Source organism: Spermophilus citellus, assembly GCF_964194105.1.
Source record: "Spermophilus citellus genome assembly, chromosome: 8".
Taxonomy (NCBI): Eukaryota; Metazoa; Chordata; class Mammalia; order Rodentia; family Sciuridae; genus Spermophilus; species Spermophilus citellus.
This window is the reverse complement of record NC_138189.1, coordinates 1,765,668-1,786,345: the sequence shown is the minus strand read 5'-3', so window position 1 is coordinate 1,786,345 and position 20,678 is coordinate 1,765,668. Positions and strand designations below refer to the sequence as shown.

At 55.8% G+C, this 20,678-nt stretch overlaps 1 protein-coding gene across 7 annotated transcripts in view; it reads left to right on the top strand.

Annotated features, from left to right (window-relative positions):
* The first annotated feature begins 626 nt into the window (after window positions 1-626).
* The window catches only part of ZFYVE28 (zinc finger FYVE-type containing 28), a 140,972-nt gene continuing 120,920 nt past the window's right edge, over window positions 627-20,678 (top strand). For all 7 annotated transcript variants that reach the window (XR_014023299.1, XM_081304200.1, XM_081304202.1 and 4 more), the window contains exon 1: window positions 627-774. Coding sequence is in view for 6 of the 7 variants with exons in the window: in XM_081304200.1 (XP_081160326.1) it covers window positions 736-774 (39 nt within the window). In the remaining variant the exon portion in view is untranslated. The remainder of the gene's footprint in view (window positions 775-20,678) is intronic.

Genomic DNA, 20,678 nt, shown 5'->3' with positions numbered 1-20,678 from the left:
TACCTGCCTGCCGCCAGACCTCCTCGGCGCCTCCGCCTGCAGCCGCGGACCCAGCGCCGGCGGGGTCGAGGGTCGCCGCAGCGCAGACGCGCCCCCTCGTCTTGGGTCGGCGGGACCTTCTCGTTTGGGCGCCGTCGCCTGGCAACCTCCGCGCTGGAGGCCGTAACCCGCGGAGCCCTGCATATGCCCCGCCCCGCGGTGCGCGCCAGGACGCGGAGTTCGTGAGCGTGGCGGAACCCGCGGGGGCGCGCCGCGGCAGGCGGGGCGGGGTGGGGCGCGGTGCGGCGCCGCGCGGGGATTGGCGGCCTCCTCGGGCCGGCCCCGCCCGCGACCCGCCGCTGGCCTGGGGCTCGCGGCGCCCTCAGCGCATGTGCGGCGTGGGGTAGCCGGGCCGGCGGAGGCGCGGGGTACCAGTGAGCGGCGAGGAGCCGCGCGCCCCGTGCCCGCGCCTGTCTGTGCGCCCGCCCGCGGGTCTTGGTCCGCACGGCGTGCCAAGCGCGGAGCATCCTCTCAGCCGCGCACCTGCCGCACGCGCCTGTCCGCCGACTGCCCGGCGTTTGGGGCTCCGCTGGCTACCAGCCGCACCCAGCCGGCGCTGGGGCCCCGGCCCGGCCCGACCCGGCCCCGGCCCGGCCCTGGCCCTGCCTCTGCGTCCACCCCGCGCCGCGGCCAGGCCCGGGCGCAGCGCTGCGGAGAGCGAGGGCCGCCTGGAGGCCGGCCGGGGCCCGCGCGGCGATGATGAACAGGTTCCGAAAGTGGCTGTACAAACCCAAGGTGAGCGACCCGGGGCCGGACGCCCTCTGCGTTGCGCTCTTCTTCCCCTTCCCTCCCTGGCGAGACAGGCCCCCTTTCCCTTTCCATGAAGGCTTTCTCCTTCCTACCGCCTGACACCCCTTCCCTCCACTCCGCGACTTGGGCAGACCCCCATCTCCTTACCGACCCCTGGCTCGGACCCGACCGCCCGTTCCTAAGCCCTGGTACTAGAGGGACCCTCTTGCTCTTACTCTCAGACCTGGGTGCACTTTCCCTCCCCCTCTAACTGCGGCCCAAACCTGCCCCTTTCCCTTCTCATCCCGATCCTGGACTGGCCCGGGCTGGCACCCCACGGTCCTGGGCCCTCTACTACTTTTCCTGGGTGCCCCCTTCCTGCACCAAGGATGCCTCCTCTGTTCTCCGCTGCCCCTTCCCCCATTACTCTGGGCCCCGGATAATGGACCTCCCAACCTACCTCCACTCTACCGAACAGCCCCTTTCTCCTCTTCCCTCAGGTTCTGTAGGGATTCCCCGGTTCCCAATCCTCCGGTCCCGGACAGACTCTTTCTTCCTTGTATCCAGAGAGGGTCCTGTCCATACCCCTGTCCTGGCCCTCCCTTTCCAACCAGTACCGATCCGACTTCGACCCTGTTCACGTCTCCATTCTGGTCTCTTCCCCACCCATGTCTTCTCGAATTCGGGAACAGGTCCTTCTGTCAGCTGGCGGTGAGAGCATCTGGGGCCAATAGCCTCCCCCGGGTAGGAGGTGCTGCTCCCCACGCAGCGCTAACGCCCCTCTCGAACCGCGGGGTCGGGATCGGGGTCTGGGCGGTGGGGCCCTGCGCCTCGGCGGCAGCGCCAGTCGCACTGCGGGCGCTGCGTCCCAGCCGACAGCCTGGGACTCGAGTCCGCTGCGGCGGGAGCCAGGAGCCGGGCCGGGTTCTTGCGGCTCAGGGTCATGCCGCGGGGAAGCTGGGATCCTGCGAGGGTTCAGGGTGCACCCTGGGCGTTCGGAGGCGGCACGTTGGGCCCTCGCAGCGGGAGGGCCCCGGCGCTGGGGTCCTGGGGAGGCACGGCTTGGGTGGGGTCACCGTGAGGACCAAGGGTGGGAGCGGGGCCAGTTGCACTCTGGGCAGATCCGGGGGGATCCGACATTGAGGCCGCCGCGTTGCCTGACCAACTCAAGAACAGACAGAAGACCCCTTCCCTCGAGAGGCTACTTTACTTGGCGCAGGATCCCAGCCTCTCTCCCCCTCCTTGAGTGATTTCAGGGTTGGGTTCCTTAAATACGCGTCCCCTGGTGCGCCCATTCCCGCCAGCCGGCAAGCGGGTCTGTTTGGAAAACTGGCACCTGAGGTTTGGGGCTAGTTCAGGGACCCGAAGGCTCGTGTTCCACGGCCTTCGCTGAAGGGGAGCTTTATCTGGGGTTCGGGGGTGTTGGTTCGGACCTGCAGTGCACGGGGCCGCACTTGGCCTTGGCCTAGAGCAGAGTCAGAGTGGCCCTGCTCGTACTCCCCCCTGCATGGTGCAGCAGCTGTGTTGGGGGTTCGTGGTGACCCTGGTGCTTCCCTGGGCTGGGTGTGGTTTGGGGCCTCGCCTGTCCTTGGCCACGCCCTGGGCGCCCAGCCCTCTGCTCGCTGTAGAGCATTCTGTCCTGCCTGTGGTGGCTTTGTGAGTGGACTGACCTGGGGTGAGGTCCCTGCATCCGACACCTGTGCAAGGAGTGGCTTTTCGTTTGAGTGACTTTTTGTCTCTAGTTAAGGAAAAATCAAGTCCAATTGTGAAAAAGTCATTTGAGAATGGGCAGCAGTGTTATTTTTTTGGTGACAAGTGGCTGGGGGCAGACAGGAAAGTGTTTGCAGGCACCTAATGGTCTGGTGTCTCTGGGGTTGCTGGTGCCTTGGGATGCCCTTTCCGTGATATGTGGGGGAGAGGCGGTGTTTCCAGGTCACGCTGGCACCTTGGAAGGGAAGGAAAAGTACTTGCAGGCTGTTTCATCAATAGCTGGATAATTTCAGAGTGGCCTTGACCTACAGTTTATAGAAAAGACTTTGAAGATGTTACTGCCCTTGAAAGTGTGCCCTGGAATTGAGAATAGGATCCCTTACGTTTCCTCTTCAGCAACCAGCTGCCCTTGAAGACCTGCTCCAGGAGTTGACCAGGGTGCATTAACTTATCCCGATAATTCAGCCCAAAGCCTTGTGCTGGGGGAGGAAGGGAATGGGCAGGGTTTCATTCAGAGCTCTCTGTCGTCTGTGCCCATACTTTCTGACATTTGTCCCCACCGTGGATTCCAGCCACACCTCTGTCTCAGATCTCTGGAAGCTGTGCTCCGTGGTCCGCCTTAATTGGGGCAGTCTCTTATTTGAGGTCTGTCTTTGGATTAAAATATCCTGATAATTTGAAGGTTTGGAGTATATTGTATATTATCTCTACCCCAATAGCTTTTCATTTTTCAAACCAAAGCTCAGGTTTTTTTCCTTGCATTTTGAACTGAATTATGCTTCTTTTCTGTCTAATCAGGCACATTTTGGCACAGGAGAGTCAGTCAGTCCTGGGAAGATGCAGGGCCTGGGGGAGTTGAAGTGTTAAATGCTAGATGTAGTTCGTCTGGGAAAGATTGTTCCCACAGTTCAGATTCTTTTTTCCACTTTTGTATTCAGATGTACTTTTCAAGCTTCATTTTTAATTTAATCTCTGCTTTGGTTTAAAACGGAACACTGAGCTTTTTGTTCACTATAGTGTGGTGGAAAATATTCTGAAATAAAAATCTTATTCTTTGTTCCTGTAGTTCTAAAAAGTGATTGGAAATGCTTAAAGTATTTTTCTATGATGCTTATGAATTTCAATATCTGAATCACTAATATATATGTAAGTTGGGTAAAAAATACCTGATGAATAATATAATAGTTCAACGTTAACCTGACATCTCCAAAGCATTGCATTTTCATTTCTTCCTGCAAGTCAGCCTTCTAAACACCGTTGTGGTTTTTCTTGATGGAGAGCACTCAGGCTTAGGGTGCTGCACTGAAAGCAGCACACAGGAGGTTCGGCCTGTCCTCTCTTAGTGTCTCGCTTTCCTGGAGGGTGAAGGCTTTCCAAGGAGAGTTAGTATCTGAGGAGAGGGAATACTCTGGAGGAGTTGGTGTCTTCTTTGAATTAGAAGCATCAACTTGTGTTTCTGGCTGGGTTATAACATCCTGTTAATCAACCTAGATGGACATCCCTGGCCACCAAGCAGGGAGGGATCATGGCAAGGGGGGAGGGGACAGTGGCCCTAGACCTAGTCTTGGTCTGGTTTCTTGACCACATCAAAGAGCACATTGATGATGAGCCAGAATGCAGGAGTTATCTGTGGGTGGATGATGGTGCCCAGTTAGATGGGCATAGTTGGTTTGATGGCTGATTATTACACTCAGCTGTACACCCCACAGAGATGGTTCTCATCTGCAGCCCCCAGCCACTTCCAGGGTCAGGACTATCAACTTTTGCTGTCTCCTCCCTTGCAGGGGGAACACTCCTTGTAATACTGTTTTGCTGAGTGATGTTTATCTGGATTCTTTTTGTGATGTTCTGGGTTCAGATTTGAGATGAGTGGGCTCTAGCTAGGAGAAGCCTGCAAGACTGTGTGTTTTCCCAGCAGACCCTGCAAGCCCTGTGCAGTCTGCATGTGTGCAATCTTCCTGGGGGAGGGGTTCTTTGGAAACCCATCAGCACCAGGCATTGCTACACATGGGGATTCCTGCCTGTTGCTGTCAGGTGAACACAGCCTCAGGTGTCCAGGGGTCCAGGACCATGCCCAGGGACCCCTCCAGGTTCCAGAGTGCCAGCCTGCCCTCTACAGGCCCTTGAGTAGAGCTGCCCCTCTGTGGCTGGCCCTCTGCACCTTGACCACCTGGCTGAGGGGGGTGGCACTTTGAAAGTACAGTGACAGATTGGGACAGTCCCAGGGTGGAGCCAGGGGAAGCAATGGCCAGGACTTGTATCTGGAGGCCCTGAGTAAGCATAGAAAGGTACAACCTGATCCTTCTTTTCGGGTTGCCCAACAGGGCTGAGGAAGAGGGCTAATGACACAGATGACAGACACTGCTAAGAGCATAACCAGGGTATCAACAAACCCTGAGGCTGGAGTGCTCCAGAGGGTCATGGTGGAGACTGTGAGATGCCTGATTTCCCACAGCCTGAGGCCTGCCTGCCTGAGAAGGCAGCCACTATCACGGCTGATTTCCCTGCTCTGTTTCACCCGGGGAATGCTTCTGTCTGTATGTGCCATGTCAGTGCCCTGTGCCTGGCACGGATCTCTTTCTGGCATTTGGGGTTTGGGTGTTGCCTTCCAGCCAAGCTGCTGACTAGTTTTTAGCTGATGAACTCCAGGTGCACAGCTGTGACCGAGGCCACACTTGGAGTAGCACATTTCTCTTTGGGGTGAGCCACTAGAATACCAGTGACCTGGTACCGTACAGGCCTGCCAGGGCCAGCTCCCCCTTCTAGTGCAGCCAAGGAAGTTGGAGCAGCGGTCCTCGGCAGTAAGGAGTCAGGCAGGTGGCAGGCTCTGCATGCTCATCTCTGAGGTCCAGGGCTCCCTGAATTGAGAAGGTAAAGTGCTCCTCCCTCCCTTCCCCACCACCTCTGGTGGCCCCTCTTTCAGACTCCGCCAGGGGGGACCCAAGGCCTGGAACCCTGCCACCCTGAAGGTGGCTCTGTAGACCTACCCTGGTGACAATGCAGGGGCTTTAAGCAGGAACTTGGCCTCATTTCCCAGGTTTTGCTGTGGTTTCTCTGTGTGATGGGGAGCGTGGGGCCTCATGGGCACCTGCAGGGCAAGGGAGTGTCAGTTGCTGTAGGACTGTCATGGGGCTCTGTGTACTTACTGGCAGTGTGTGATGCGGTTTCTGTTAAATGGGCAAGTCATAGGCCCAGCGCCATGGGCTTCTTGTAATTGCCACTTGGACTCAGTTGTGTCCAGCAGGCGGTTTGCCTAGGGGAAGGGAAGCCAGGGCCCCACACAGTCCCCTAAAATGGGGAGGGTTTAGGTAATTGCATTCAAATTTAAGAGGATAAATGGGTAATTTAAGGATGTTTTAGTGCCTGGTTTGAGCCACCAAGAATTCCCAGAATAGCAGATGCCCTTGCTTTAAATGTGCAAAGGTGCACCCACCTAAGAGCCCATAAGGGGCTACCATGGCTCTGTCTCCTTGGAATTGATGGCGTTGTGCATCTACAACTTGTAAGTGGTGTCTCTGGACCCTGCAAGGGTGGGTGATGGTGAGTTGATTCCAGCTCAGAGAGAAGTAAATGCATAGACAGCCGTGGGTTTTTTTCTTTTTAAATTTTTTTTTTTTAGAGAGAGAGAGAGAGAGAGAGAGAGAGAGAGAGAGAGAGAGAGAGAGAGAGAGAATGAATTTTAATATTAATTTTTTAGTTCTCGGCGGACACAACATCTTTGTTGGTATGTGGTGCTGAGGACCGAACCCGGGCCGCACGAATGCCAGGCAAGCGCGCTACCGCTTGAGCCACATCCCCAGCCCCGGCCGTGGGTTTTAATGCTTCTTCCACTTTAACTTGTTTGGAGTCTGCTCTTGCCAGTGCTGCTTGTCAGAGCCCAGACAGGGCAGCGGGATTTCTGTTGCAGGGCCTGGCTAGGTGTCTGCACACTCCCGCTCCCAGCCCCATGCTTAGCCTCCCCAGCTGCCAGGTGGGAGTGAGTGGACTTGCCTTGTGGAACTGTTGGAGGCAAAGGCTCACAGCAGTAGCTCACAAATGAGTGCCTTCATGTTGGAGAGCCGAGGGTGGGGCAGAAAGGTGGGGGCTTGTTATGGGACCGATGTAGTTCTTCAGGGTTCAGGTGGGTGCTTCCTGGATCCCAGAGGCCATCACAGCTTCCAGCTACTTCTGTGAGGTCTTTTGAGAGTGAAAGGAGGGATTGTTGCTTGGCTGGGCTGAACTTGAGCAGTGGGTCCACCATATTAAACCTCTCCCATGGGACCCTCCCATGGCCTGTGTCCCCTGTTTGTTGGCTGTATGCTCAGGATTCAGTAGAGGACTCCAGGAACTTGGGGTGACAGGAGCTGGAGGTGAAGGGGCAAAGTACAAGTGTCAGCTTGGGACACACTGCCATCCTATCCTACCCACCCCTGCTGGGCTGTGATGTGGGTGGGGAGATAAGCTGGTACTGGTGAAAACACAGAGGTTTGGGTTGTCCACATTTGGACTCTCTTAATGCACCTGGTTTCCACGAGGTCTCAGGGAAACCTGGAAGGAGCAAAACTGGGCCTGGTGGCCTCCAGAGCTGGCAAGCAGAAGCACCTTGTCCCTTACGTGGCAGGCAGTCTTCTCTGCTGGAGAACAGGTTTTTTACATGGGTCCCCCTTAGTGAAACAGTTGCTTTTGTACTTTTCCAGTTGAATTACAAAGAAACTTAGATATTGATGGGCAATTCAAGTGTTCGAGGGAAAAAAGACAAAAATGAATGGATTTTTCCCCCGACTGATCCGCATAGATTAAGCAGGAGCAGAATAGAACATTTTATATTATGGTAATTTATGGAGAGTAGTTGGGTAAGATGAATGGAATGATTTTCTCCTTCTTACAGTAAGTATTTTAAAGCTCTTCCATTTTTCATTGTTTTTGTGCTGGATGGAGGCAGGGGAGTGTTGGGGACACATCAAGTGATGTCCTCTTCATGGCCAAGAAGCAGAGGTCCTCTGAGCTCTGCATGCTGGCCCTTTAAGTCTCTCCTGTGGTGGGTTTTGCTGAGCCTCCCCCCATGCCGCCCAGTGGGGTGGTGAGTGGGCTTTTTAGGGATCCTGGGTGGGCACACCCCACCCAGGGACAGGATACCTAGGGCAATCATCTTTCTCCTTGTTGTTAGTTTCGAGAGTGTTTCTAGTTATTCTGGGGGATAGTTTGATGCTAAACAAAGGCTAAAGGCAGAATCAGCTGCATCAGCGCTACACCCACGTTCATAACAGCACTGCGTTAACACCACATGTTGACCCAGCCTAAATGTCTGTCAGCAGATGGATGGGTAGGCACAGGGTGACCTGTGATGGCTTGTCCCCACTGGCTGGAAGCACTCCTGGCGATCATCTCCCCTCTGACCGGCACATCCCTGCTCAGCCATTCCCACTGCCTGGGTTTCCTAGAGGACAGTGGTGAAGGAGTCCGGAGTCTGGGATTGACTTCTAAAGTTGCCCTCCTCCCAGGAGCTGCTCAGATGAGGGCTGTGCTTGACCCTGAGCTCAGCTCTGTGGTGGTCTGGGGTGGTGGGTGGGCAGTACAGAGGCTTTGCATCGTTGCAGGCCTGCGCCCAAGCCGGCCTCAGGGGCAGGCACTCAGCGGTGGTAGAGGGAGGACAGAAGTCTGCTGTGGCTGGAGGCTCAGTGCCCCTGCAGGGCAGCCCCTGAGATGTTATGACCCCTGGTGAAGGCGCAGTGTGCCTGGAGAACAGGCTGGTGGGCTGGCGCTGGTGGGCTGGCCGCAGGTGGCCAGGGGCGTGAAGGGGGATGTGTCACGTGTGAAGAGGGAGGAGCATGATGGGATCAGCTCTGCCTTTTGGGGGTTCCTTCAGGCCCGCTGGGGAGAGGGGGCAGGCTGGCAGCCAGGGCAGTGGCAGGTGTGACCCCAGCGACAGGAGGGACTGGCCTGGTGGGGAGGGGAATGGGGGTTGCAGTTTGCACAATGGGCAGCATGGAGGAGGGGCTGGTGTGGTGTGGGACAGGAGTTGGGGTTTGGACTGGCACGTTTGAGGTGCCCATGCAATGCCCATCTAGAAGTACTGTTGGATTTGGTTCCTGCCGCAGGGCAGATGGCACGCAGGGAGACCTCCCCACCACAGGCCTGGAAGATGTAGGGAAAATGACCAGAAGCAAGGTTTTGAGTCCTGAGATGGAGAGAGAAGGCATTTGCCCCAGTGCCAGAAACAAGAGGGTACTGAGGCCTACCCTGGCGCTGCAGGAAAGCGTCCAGGTCTGGGTGCTTTGCCCACTGTGTGGGGTGTCTGCTGGCTGGTGGGGCTCCAATGGGGTGAAGCTTCTGCTGGGCTAGATGGTCCTTTTAGGCCTCACAGGTCCACAGGCTGGTATAGCTGACAGCTGGGCAGTCTGCCATGGTCTCTTATTCTTCCAGAGGCTGAGTTGAGAGTTTTTAAGATTTTTCTTTCTTTTTTGCTGTGCTGGGGATTGAACCCAGGGCCTTATGACCTACTGGACATACACCAAGCCTCATCCCAAGCACTGAACTGGAATGTTTTTGTGTGGTTGTGGGGATCAAGTTGAATCCAGAGCCTCACTCATGCCAGTCAAGCCCTCTACCTCTGAGCTGCATCCCCAGTCTTTTTTATTAAGTTGCCCAAGCTAGCCTAGAACTTGTGATCCTCCTGCCTCAGCCTCCTGAACAGCTGGTGAGTTGAGAGTATTTACTAGTGGGCTTGGGGCAGCAGAGCGGAAGTGGCAGGTAGGTCCCAGGATCAGCTTGAAAGTTACTCAGCACACTCACAGAGTGGACTGTCAGTGCCACTCTTCCATGAAGAAGGGGAAGAAGGATGAGTCCTCGGGAGGCTTCGGCCTCTGCGGAGGGGTCAAGAGTGGGAAGAGAGTGTGTCCATTTCCAGCTGGGGAGGGTTGGAGACACAGAGCTCAGCCTGCGGGGCTGTTGGAAAGCCCTGGTCTCTGCTGTGCCCCAGGTTGGTACTTGAGGGGACCTGGGGCACCTGGCAGTATGAAACTCAGACTTTCCCGGGGCCTCCTGGCACACTTCTGAAGCAGAGTTCATAGTAAAAAGCTGCAGACACAGAGGAGTGTGGCTTCCGAGAGCAAGGGCAGCGACTCACAGGGATGAACAGGTGGCGGAGATGCTGGGGACGTGGGTGAACTTGGTCTAGTCCAAGAGACCAGAGGGTGGACACCATAGGACCCTCTTAAGCAGGAGACAAAGGAAGCTTCCAGAAATAAAGAAGATGGGCACTGAATGAAGAATGTAGAAGCCACTCCATTGAGTTGTCAAGGAGCTGAAGGGGGAGTTAGGATGTGGAAGGTCGGTGTGGGAAATCACCTATGTGCAGCAGGGAGGTAAGGGGCACTGTGGGCTGTTGTGAGGCCAGGAGAGGGCGTAAGGTGCACCTAATGGGTCTTCATGGGAGGCAGCAGAGTGAAGCAAGGTGTTTGATCTCATGACCAGGAATTTCCTGAGTTGAGTGATCGGATCAGTAAACAAAGTCCCAACTGGGATAAGGGGTATTGAATGTAGCTGGACACACGGGTGAAGCTGCAGGTGAGATGTCCTCCTTTTGTCACAATGACAAGACGCCCAAAACAGCTAACTTTATAAAGAGAAAAGGTCTCACAGTTTCGGAGGTTCAGGTTCGAGATCAGACCACCCTGTTGGTTTGCCTCTGGTGAGGGCTGTAGATGGCAGCACATCATGGAGTGTGTGTGTAGGGGCTTCCGTCACCAAGAGGGAGTCAGGAGAGATGGGGTCCACAGTCCCTGTAAGGACATGTCCCCCAGTGACTTTAGGACATCCGTCTAGGTCATACCTCCTGAAGGTCCCACCCCCTCCCAACAGTGCCACCCTATAGGCCAAGCCCTCAATCACAGTGGACCCTTGGGAGACATGACCCATGTTCAAACCTTGGCACTACAGAACACATCTTGGGGGCCCAAGAGGAAAGGCTGAGTCCTTGTGGGATGACAGGTGAAGATTCTGGGCCAGCTAAAGATTCAGGCCCAGAGGTCTGAGAAGGGGAGTCTTCAGGGCCCCAGGGAGCAAACTCAGGGCAGAACCCTGTGCCTGCTGAGCTACCTGTCACAGAGGAGAATGCAACAGAAGACTGTCAGATGGAGACAAAAAGCAACCACCCCCAAATCCTTGCCTAAGAAGTACTGGAGAATGTGCTCCAGTCAGAGGAAGGCGTGGGCGGCAGGGCGCAATGGTGGGCAGGAGAGCCCCGTGTGTGCAAGCCCAGCAGCAGTTTCTGTGCAGATGATGAAATCAGCAACTCCGGCAAGAGTGGCCATAGAACCAGGCAGAAGGGAGCCCTGGACGCAGTGCCTGGATGGGGTCAGACCTGGTCTGAGGCCCTCGGCTTGGGCTGGGGCTGACTTAGAGCAGGAGTTCAGCATGTGGAGTATTGTAGCAGGAGGACAGAGACTGGTGGGTAATCCCAAGGGTAGGGGGCGAGAAAAGGTCACTGGAGTGCCAGCAGTCTAACAGAGCACAAAGGAGGGCCCAGGGCCATAAAGCAAGAGCAGTGAGTGGAAAGCCACCAGCAGCGCCGTGGCAGTAACTGCAGACATGTCACAGCACATGCACAGGCCGAGGCAGAGCTCCTCAGAGGCCCTCTAGACATCTGCTGGGCCTGGGCAGGAGACACTCACAGGCGGCTGCTGCAGGATGGTGGCAGGGACTAGGACAGAGTGAGGCAATGAGTCTGTACCCATTCACATGAGTAGGCTGCTGCCCAGTGGGACTGCAAGGTGTACACTTCCTGAAGGGAGGACCCCTGGCGCAGAGCCTGCTTCCTGCCCCAGGCCCCTGGTCTTCCAGGAGCCGACTCGGAGAGGGAGGTTAGCCTGTGGGTGCTGGTGAGGAGGAGGCCTTTGGAAGGAAGCCGGGCCAGGCCCAGGCCTAGGGGAAGACTGGGCTGCAGCAATCTCAGGGGAGGGCCCAGCTGAACCCCAAGGTCTCAAGGCCTCGGAGCTGGATGGCCCTTCAGGGTGACTCCCACTAGGCAAGGGGTAGGACCTTTCACTCTGTTGGACAGGTTGTGAATGGAGCTTCCCATGGCAGGGCCCTTCCTCTGCTGAGGGCACCCCTGGGGTCTGGGGGTGAGGTGGCATCAGCTGGCTGCACTCAAAGCTGCTGGGGACCAGCCCTTTGTCCCAGTGTGCTGTGCACAAGCATGTTGTCTTGGGTCCTCTGTTCTTGGCCCTGTTGGGATACTTTTTACTGATGTTGACCCCTCTGCCTCCTGCATCAGACAGGGGCTTCCTGGAGGGTCAAGGCTAGGCTGGGCCCTAGTGGGAGCTTCGGAAGCATTGGTCGGAGCGATTGTATAATCAGCAGTGAATTTTAAGAGACCGTATTTCCTTCTGTATGTTTGAGATTATGCACCCAAAGCTTGCATGTTAGGGCAAGAGATGGTTGTGTATAGGTCTTGGTGGCCTTGCTGCACCCACATGGCACTCTTTTTCTTTCTTTCTTTTTTTTTTTTTTTGTAGTACTGGGGATCGAATTCACTCTCGCACATGCAAGCAGGTGCCGTGCCACTGAGCTGCACCTAGGCCTTTTTATTTTTTATTTTGGGACAGTGCCTTACTAAGTTGCTGAGGCTGGCCTTGAGCTTGCTGTCCTCCTTTGTTAGCCTCCAGAGTAGCTGGGATTACTGGTGGTGGTGCATGCATGCCTGGTTCAGGTAGGACTATTGAATGTGGCTCCTGAGGACTTCTTAGATGGGGGACATTTTTCCTCCATTGGGTGATGTGTTCTTTTGTAGTCTTGATGTGTTTCAGCTTTGGAGTGAAGGTGTGTGAGCAACAGCTCCCCAGGCTGGTGGCCTTTGGCAAACTTGGTCTACCCTGTAGGACTCTGTCCTGGCTTGGCTGTGAGCCCTGGGGAGGTTGGGATTGCTGTTAGGGGGGCCTGCCCGCCAAGGGCCGAGCTGTGTTTGGGAACATGTGGACCGTGAGTTGGGATGAGACCAGGACTTGGATGTAGTACCCGGGAGCCAGCTCTGCATCCCCTCTCTAAGCCTCAGCCTCCTTATCTGTAGGGTGGCGTCAGACACTGTGGGGTTACTGGTGACCAGACCCCATGATGCTTTGAGCCACATAGAGCCCTCAGGGGACCCAAGGGCTGCCTTCCTGCTCCAGCAGCTGGGCACGGCCTCTGGGAGAGGGCAGCTTTGCTCCAAAGCCTGGCAGGGCTCTGTTGAGCTTGAGATAGATTTTGAGGATACAAAAAAAGATTCTGAGTCTCAAAAGAGAAGTGCCCAGGAGTGCTGGATTCACGGAACACCCACAAACCCATGAAATGCAGAACAAGGAGCTGGTGAGCACCTTGGCCCTCATCCTTGGCAGCTGCCTTCCTGCAAAGTGACCTGAAGGGAGGGCAGAGCACAAGTGCTGGAAAAACTGCTGCAAAAGCTTCCAAACTCCACCCCGACCCTGCTCTGGTCCAGCCCTAGCTACTGGCCCTCTGCAGATGAAACACCCCAGACCAGAGCTGCTGCTCTCCCTCGGTGAGGGCCTGTGTTCTCGTTGAATGTGTATCTGCCTTCTTAAATAAATCTGGGGTGTGCTCACATTCTTTTCTGTAATGCATTCCAAGGACCCAACTTGTGCTGGGTCGGGGTCCTGCTCTTGGGTGACAAGCTGAGCAGCCTGGAACCAGGACTGCCCCTCATGCTTCATGCTTACCATCACTGGTTGGCACACTTGCAGGCCCAGAAGGTGTGCAGTGGTGATTTTTCCAATAATAAACACTGAAAACTGGGAATTCCTGGCTGGAGTGTTCCCCAGAGAGCCTGTGTCCATATGGGGACAGGCTGGGCTGGGTTCCTGCCGCATGTGGGGTCCCCTGCCAGCACTGCCGAGTGTGACCCTACTGTGAGAATCCCAGGAGGTGCAGGGAATGGGGGCAGGTGGCCTAAGGGGCATTGGGCTGCTGTCCAGGTGTGTTCCCGGGTCTGGTGCACTGCCCCAGGGAGGGTCCCCAGGGAGGCGTGTGTCCTGAGCACCGGCACCTGCTGCCCCAGCCTCAGACACCTAACAGCAGGCCAGACTCCTGAGAGCCTCCATGTGGGGACTGGTTTTGAGGGTTTTGGGTGGGGGTGCTAGCTGACTGGGAGGCCAGTGGGTGGAGGGTCCTTGGTGGTGGCAGGCCTGGCTCTACAGGGATTGGCCAGTGACCGGTCAACTCTGTCCCGAGTTTTATATGACCAGATATTGGGTGAAAGGGGAGGGAGCTTAAGTCACGGAAAGGATGTCACATGAGATTCTGGCAGGCATGAATGAGAATGCACATCAGCCTGTCACCCTCCTTGTCCTTTTCACTAATGTCTGTGTGGCAGTGTGGCTGTCTGGTTAGCGCATCCCACCTGCTCGCTCTGAGTTGCTTCATAGCTGTCTTCTAGCTGCTGGCCGCTTGCTTGCTTGCTTTTGGAGGACCTGAGTAATCACTTTCTGACACTTGCTGACAGGCTTTGTGGGTCCAGCTCTCCTTGCAGACATCCCTGGCTTAGGGCGGTCTGCTGGTTTCTGCCACTGGGCCTGTTGTGCTGTTGAAGCTCTCGTGGACACATCAGGAGTTCTGTGGCTGTGGTCAAGCAGAGGTGCAGGAGGCTGCCCTTCAGCAGCTACCTGCTCTGGGACCCAGGAGTTGGGAGTGTGAGCAAGGAGCAGCTCTGCCTGGGGCTCTGCTGGGTGGTAGGGCAGTACCCGGCCTGGCCTGGGAGATGGAAGACCTGGGCACGGAGGCGCTAGAGCTAAGTCCTGGAGCATCAGACCTTGGAGCGCTCTGAAAACTAGGTGGGGCCTTCCCTGCAGCCCACTGGGGCTGCTGTCCCCAGGGCAGATGGAGCTCACAGATGCAGGTGCTGTCTTTGTGCAGTACCTGGGGGCCACTGTTCTGTCCCCCACAAGGTGGAATGTCAGCCTGGAGCAAGTGCTGTTGGCCTGCCACACGCCTTCTTGGGTCCTGTGGTGCACACCGAGAGAGTGTTTCCTTGTCCTCACGTTAACTGGGCCTGTGCTGTGTGCCAGGAACTAAGCTTGGGACTCAGCAAGGAGTAAGATGGCAGAGGCCTGGCCTCACTGGGGACAAGCTTACCATGGGAAAAGCCGGGCTGGAAGCCAGTGGCTGGAGCAGTGGCTTCACTGGGCAGCGTGGTCTGGGCTGTGGTGGGATGACAGTGACCTGAAACCTGTCTGCAGGACCCTCCCCCCATCTGGCTTGTCCCCGTTTGCCTCTTCCGGCCCTCACCCTTAGCACGTCCTCTGCCTCCCTGGGCCTGCAGACGTGCATGAACCAGGGGTCTGGATGTGGACGCTGGCTACCTGCAGCTGCACCACAAAGGTGCCAAACAAGCACGTGGGTGGAAGTAGGCATGCCCCAGATGTCCTGCAGGAGCATCCTAGGATCTTCAGAGGTCACCCTCTGGATGGGATTGTGGTCTCCTGATCCTGCAGGGATGGCACAGGGGCGGTGACCTGGGACCCCAGGCAGCAGAGCAGGTCCTGCTCTCTGAGTACTCTGAAAAATCTCTTTCTTCAGATAACAACCTTCTAGGCCTGGGATGTGTCTTAGTTGTAGAGTGCTTGCCTAGCATGCACAAAGTGCTGGGTTTAACCCCCAGCACCACAAAAAGTAAGCAAAGCAAATCCGCCTTTTAAACAGCTTTATTGAGATAGTGCACTTAACTCCACTAAACTGTACACTGAAAAACGGCCGTATGGTATATTTTGTGAGAATATGTGTGTGTGTGTGTATGTTTTGCTAGGGATGGAACCCAGGGCCTCCTATGTGCTAGGCAAGTGCTCTATCACTGAGCCGCACCGTGGCCCCATCACAGTGAATTTTGTGTTCTATGTATTTTACTACAATTGAAAATATAAAACCCAGGCCATGCCACAGGGGACACTTGTGGTGACAGGCGAGTTCTGGTCTTGCCTGGTGGGAGTGTGAGCCGACCTGTGTGGTAAAGTCAACTCAACAGCATGTGGGAGGGCAGCAGCCCCGGGAGATGGAGTAGGGCCCGGGTGGTAGTAGTGCCACGGTCCATTTAGAGGGCATCGCTGTGCACTTGGCTAGAATTTCCCACTGAGGGAATCGAGGTAGAGGGCTCACGGCACCCCACTGTACCATGTCTTACAGGTGTCTGTGAATCTACCTTTCCTTAAACATTTAAAAATTAATTAAAAAAATTAACCTTTAGCCAGGTGCGGTGGCACATGCCTATGATCCCTGCGGCTTGAGAGGCTGAGGTGGGAGGATCGCGAGTTCAAAGCCAGTCTCAGCAACTTAGTGAGGCCCTACGCAACTCAGTGAGATCCTGTTTCTAATAAAATATAAAAAGAGGGCTGAGGATGTGGCCCGGTGTTTAAGTGCCCCTGAATTCAACCCTTAGTGCCAAAAAACAAACAAAAAACCCCCAAAACAAAACCCATAAACAACTTTGTAGAGGTATAGTTGGTGTACAATAAACTGCATTTATTTAAAGTAGACAGTCTGGTCAGTTTTGACCTACGTCCACACCCATGGACCTGTCACCATCAACTGCAGTCCCTCCCTCCCTCTCTCCCTGACTCCTCTCCCCTGCCCATCTCCAGAGAAACTCTTATCTGCTTTCCGGCAGAAATCAAGTAACCCTTTCTATGCAGAATGGAAGGACATACAACCAGGAAGACTTGAGTTCCCCAGCCCTCTGCTACAGGGAGGGCCAAGTTCTGGACTTGCTGAGACATGGAAGTGCAACAGGAGTTTCTAGAAAGCCCTGTGTGTCGCAGGATGAGGTTGAGGAGCATGCTGGGGACGGAACTGACCCCAGTTCACAGGGGAAGCTCAATGCCCAGATGATGGAGGTGGGTTGAACAAAGTCCTGTGGGGAGGCTCCGATCCTCTAGACTAGTGTCCTTATGGGAAAGGACCCTGGAGAGCTCCTGTACTCCTTCCTGTGAGCACAACTGTGACAGGCTGCGGGCACTAAACCAGGAAGGGGCTCTCACTGGAGAATGGATTGGCAGCACCCTGACCCTGGGCTTCCAGCCTCCAGGACAGTGAGAAACAAATCTGCTGTTCAAGTCCCCATGGACACTGAGCTGCCGGCAGGTCATGCTGATGCTGCAGCCACCAAGTGACTCTGCTCCCGCCTTAGAGTACCACAGGCTCATTGGGGAGGCTCATTGGGGAGGCCCTGGTGTGCACTGGGACGGCCAGTCCTCAATGTGCATGTGGCCTCCTGTCTCAGCAGTCTGGCCTGGGCTTCTCCATATGCTGGGGCCCAGAGAGGGAAAGGGGTGTGAGAGCTCATAAGCCCCAGCTTGATGTCACATAGGAAAGTGTTGGCCGTGTTCTGGACTAAATGTGTCACTGTGCAGATCCATGAAGGGGAAGAACCCATCTGTGCAATGGAGCCGATATGGCCGGAGCTGAGTGGAATCCATATCTTCCCACCATGGCTCTGGACCATCACCAACTCTGGGTCTCCACCTTCCCCAGCTTTGGATGTCCCTCCAAGGGCTCTGGATCTCCCCGTGTGCTCTGGACCCTTCTACCTCCATGTATTCCGGACCCCTCTACCTCCATGCACCCTGACCCCACCCCATGCTCTCTAGACCCCTCTACCTCCATGCATTCTGGACCACACCCCATGCACTCTGGATCCCTCTACCTCCATGCACTCTCAACCCCTCCTCATGCTCTCTAGACCCCCAGCCTCATGAACTCTTCAACCCCTCCCCATGTTGTGGACCCACTCCCTTCATGCACTCAGGACCCCGCCCCATGCTCTCTAGACCCCCAGCCTCATGAGATCCAGACCCCTCCCCATGTTGTGGACCCACCTACCTCCATGCACTCTTGACCCCTCCCCATGCTCTCTAGACCCCCAGCCTCATGAGCTCTGGACCCCTCCCCATGTACTGTGGACCCACCTACCTTCATGCCCTATGGATCCCACACCATGCTCTCTAGACCCCCAGCCTCATGAGCTCTGGACCCCTCCCCATGTACTGAGGACCCCCCTGCCTTCATGCGCTCAGGACCCCATGCCATGGATGCTGGAGCTTAGCCCTTCTGTTCACCTGCTTCCTTGTGTGGGGGGTGCCTCCTGACTGGTTTCTCCCCGTCTTCAGGGAGATGGCCATAGAGACAGGAAACCTGCCTAGCCCCTCCTCTCCCTTATACAGCAATCGGGTCAGCACCTCTCCTGGTCAGAGCCTGGAGGGCTCCACACCACTCTTCCTTCAGACTGCTTTTCCCTGGCAGCCCACCATAACTGCCTATCCGGTCAGTGTCCTCCTTTGTCAGGCCCAGCTGTCCACTGCTGTCCTCTTCAGTCCTTTCTCTTCCCTTGCTCTGGCACACCCATCTCCCTGCATCCCTCTGGGGACTGGTGGACTCTTGCTGTCTCCTTTTCTCAACTCCCACAGGTCCTGTGCCCCATGCTGTAGCCAGGCAGTGGACACTCACTCCCATAGTGGCAGGCCGTGCACCCTTGCTAGCCCTAGGCCCTTCAAGACCTCATGCTGAGCGGAGCAAGCCAGTCACAGGAGGACCAGTGCTGAGATGAGTCCACCTAGTAAGGCCCTGTAGGGGCCAGGCTCAGAGAGACCATAGAGTGGCGGGTGCCAAGGACAGGGGCTGGGGCACGTTTCACACTGGGAAGAAGAAATGCTGTGGGGGTGGACGTGCCATGAACTGTGTGCTGGGAAGTGGTTAGGGGGTAGATTTTATCTTATATATGTTATTGCATTTAAAATAATGCATAATAGAGACATGTGTTTTCTCCATTTGTCTACAGTAGCCTCAGAACTGGTTTCTGTCCTCTGCCTTGCCCTGCGGCCCCTGCCCCCCACCCAGGCTGTTTCAGACCACCTTTTAAACATGTGTTTGCAGTGCTGGGGATGGAACCCTGGCCTTGGGCAAGCGCTCTGCCACTGAGCTGCACCCGCAGGACAGACCATTGTTGAAACCTGTCTGCTCAGAACCCTCCCACCATGACTCCCGTATCACAGCAGAGCCCTGAGATCTCTGGGTCGTGTGTCCCTGGACTGCCCCCGCTCCCATTGCCCATCTGCTTCAGCCCCACTGGGCTCCCCCGCTACTGAAACACGCGTCGGGGTCCCCTCTGCCAAGATTGCTGTCTCCCCCATCAGGTCTCCTCTCAAGTTCCACTGACCAGGACACCGAGCCAGTGGTTTTCTTTCTTACTGACCCCCTCCCTTTGGTACAGGAACTTAATACAGGGGTACTTTACCACTGAGCCACATCCACAGCCCTTTTCATTTTGAGACAGGGCCCCACTAAGTTGCTCAGGCCGGCCTCAAACTTGGAATCCTCCCACCTCAGCCTCTGGAGCTGCTGGTATTACAGGTGTGTACTCCTAGGGACATTGGGTGGTGCCTGGAGACAGTTTTCATTGACCCTACAGTGTGCAGGACAGCCCCCACAGGAAGGAATCAGGCCCCAGTCAGCAATGCTGAGCTCGAGAGCCTGTTCTGATCTGAAGTGTCCCTGTCCTCTGCTGTGTGTCCCCTTCCTTCCTTGATATCTCTCTGAGCATTGTCTGGAGGGGCAACACTGTGGTCAAGACTGTCCTTATCCATTGGGCCTGGTCACCTCTTCTGGCCTGGTGTTCTTAGTGACAAGCTGGGAATGGATCTCAGGAAGCCCCTGTCCTGTCCCTGGAATGCTGTAGTGGCACTGGCTGGGTACTCTAGATGTCGATGATTGGGCATCCTGGGGAGCTAGTGAGGTGCTCCTGGATCCTCCCCAGGCAGGCCACAGACTCGTAGCCAGCAGGTGCTTCCAGGCAGACGGGATGTGAGTCCGTGGCTGCCTGGGGAAGGTCCACTTTCAGTCTGGGCAGTGCCATGCCCAGGCTGCAGCAGGTGGGACTGATAAGGCAGAGCAGAGGCGGCTCTCGTCCCCCCAGGAGCTGGGACACGCTTCTCTGGCTTTTGAACACAGGACTCCAGGCTCTCCCACCCTCAGTCCCCAGAGCTCACACTGCAGCCCTTGGGCTCAGACTTGGAGTCACACCATCAGTTTGCCCCAGCTGAGGCCCTCATGCTTGGACCCAGCCAGGCCACCAGCATTCCCATCCCCAGCTAGTGGGTGGCCAATTGTGGGACTACTCAGACTCCATAGTTGCTGGAGCCAGTCCCCCTGGTAATCCCCTCTCAGGTAACCATCCTCACCACCTCACTGGAGGTCGACTGCTTCAGGTGTCGCTGGTCCAGTGCAGTGCAGTGAACAGCTACGAGGGGGTGCTTGCAGACTCGTGTGTGCTGTGCTCACAGCTGGCTCAGCCTGAGCAGAGGCCAGGTGTTCGCCCCCGATGTGTTCCAGCGCCTGCTGTAGGACAGGCAGCAGGAGACCTGCCAGGACCCCCAGGGGCTCACCAAGGGGCTTAGACAAAGTAGCTGTCGAAAAGGCTTCTTGGTGCCTGGGCTGCCTGCTCCTGGAAAGTGAGCAACCAGGTTAGGTGGTCCTCACGAGTCGTCAGGCTTGACTGGATCCCGCTTCATCAGAGTAAGGAAGACATGGAACTTGAGTGTGGGTCTTTCCTGTTACCTGTCTCACTGTTTGGTCTGTGACACTGTTTTTAGGTTGAGCTGCAGGTAGGAAGTTGGGGTGACAGTCATGGGTGCTGCCAGGATCAGTGAAATCCGTGAACTGGAAAACTTGAAGCTGGTTGGAGAAGGGTGGACTTTTTTCAGTCCTGTGCAGAAGGTCCTTCACCTTAGGAGCCCCGATCATTTGCTGCATTTCTTTTTTTTTTTAATTTTTTAATTTTTTTATTTTTAGTTCTCAGTTCTCGGCGGACACAACATCTTTGTTGGTATGTGGTGCTGAGGATTGAACCCGGGCCGCACGCATGCCAGGCGAGCGCGCTACCGCTTGAGCCACATCCCCAGCCCATTGCTGCATTTCTTGAGAGGAAGAGAGAAGCTTCTCCTAGCTGAGTGAGGTTAAGAGATTCCTTTATTTTTTTAATGGGCTTTTATTTTGTTCATTTTATATTTATGTGGTGCTGAGAATCGAACCCAGTGCCTCACACATGCCAGGCAAGTGTGCTGCTGCTGAGCCCCGGTCCAGCCCCAAGGTTCCATTGTTCATGGGAATGTCTGAGGGTCCACTGGCTGGCCTTGCCCTTGGAATGGGCATGCTATTGTCTTGAGTACATCTGTCCTTGCCCTTGGAAT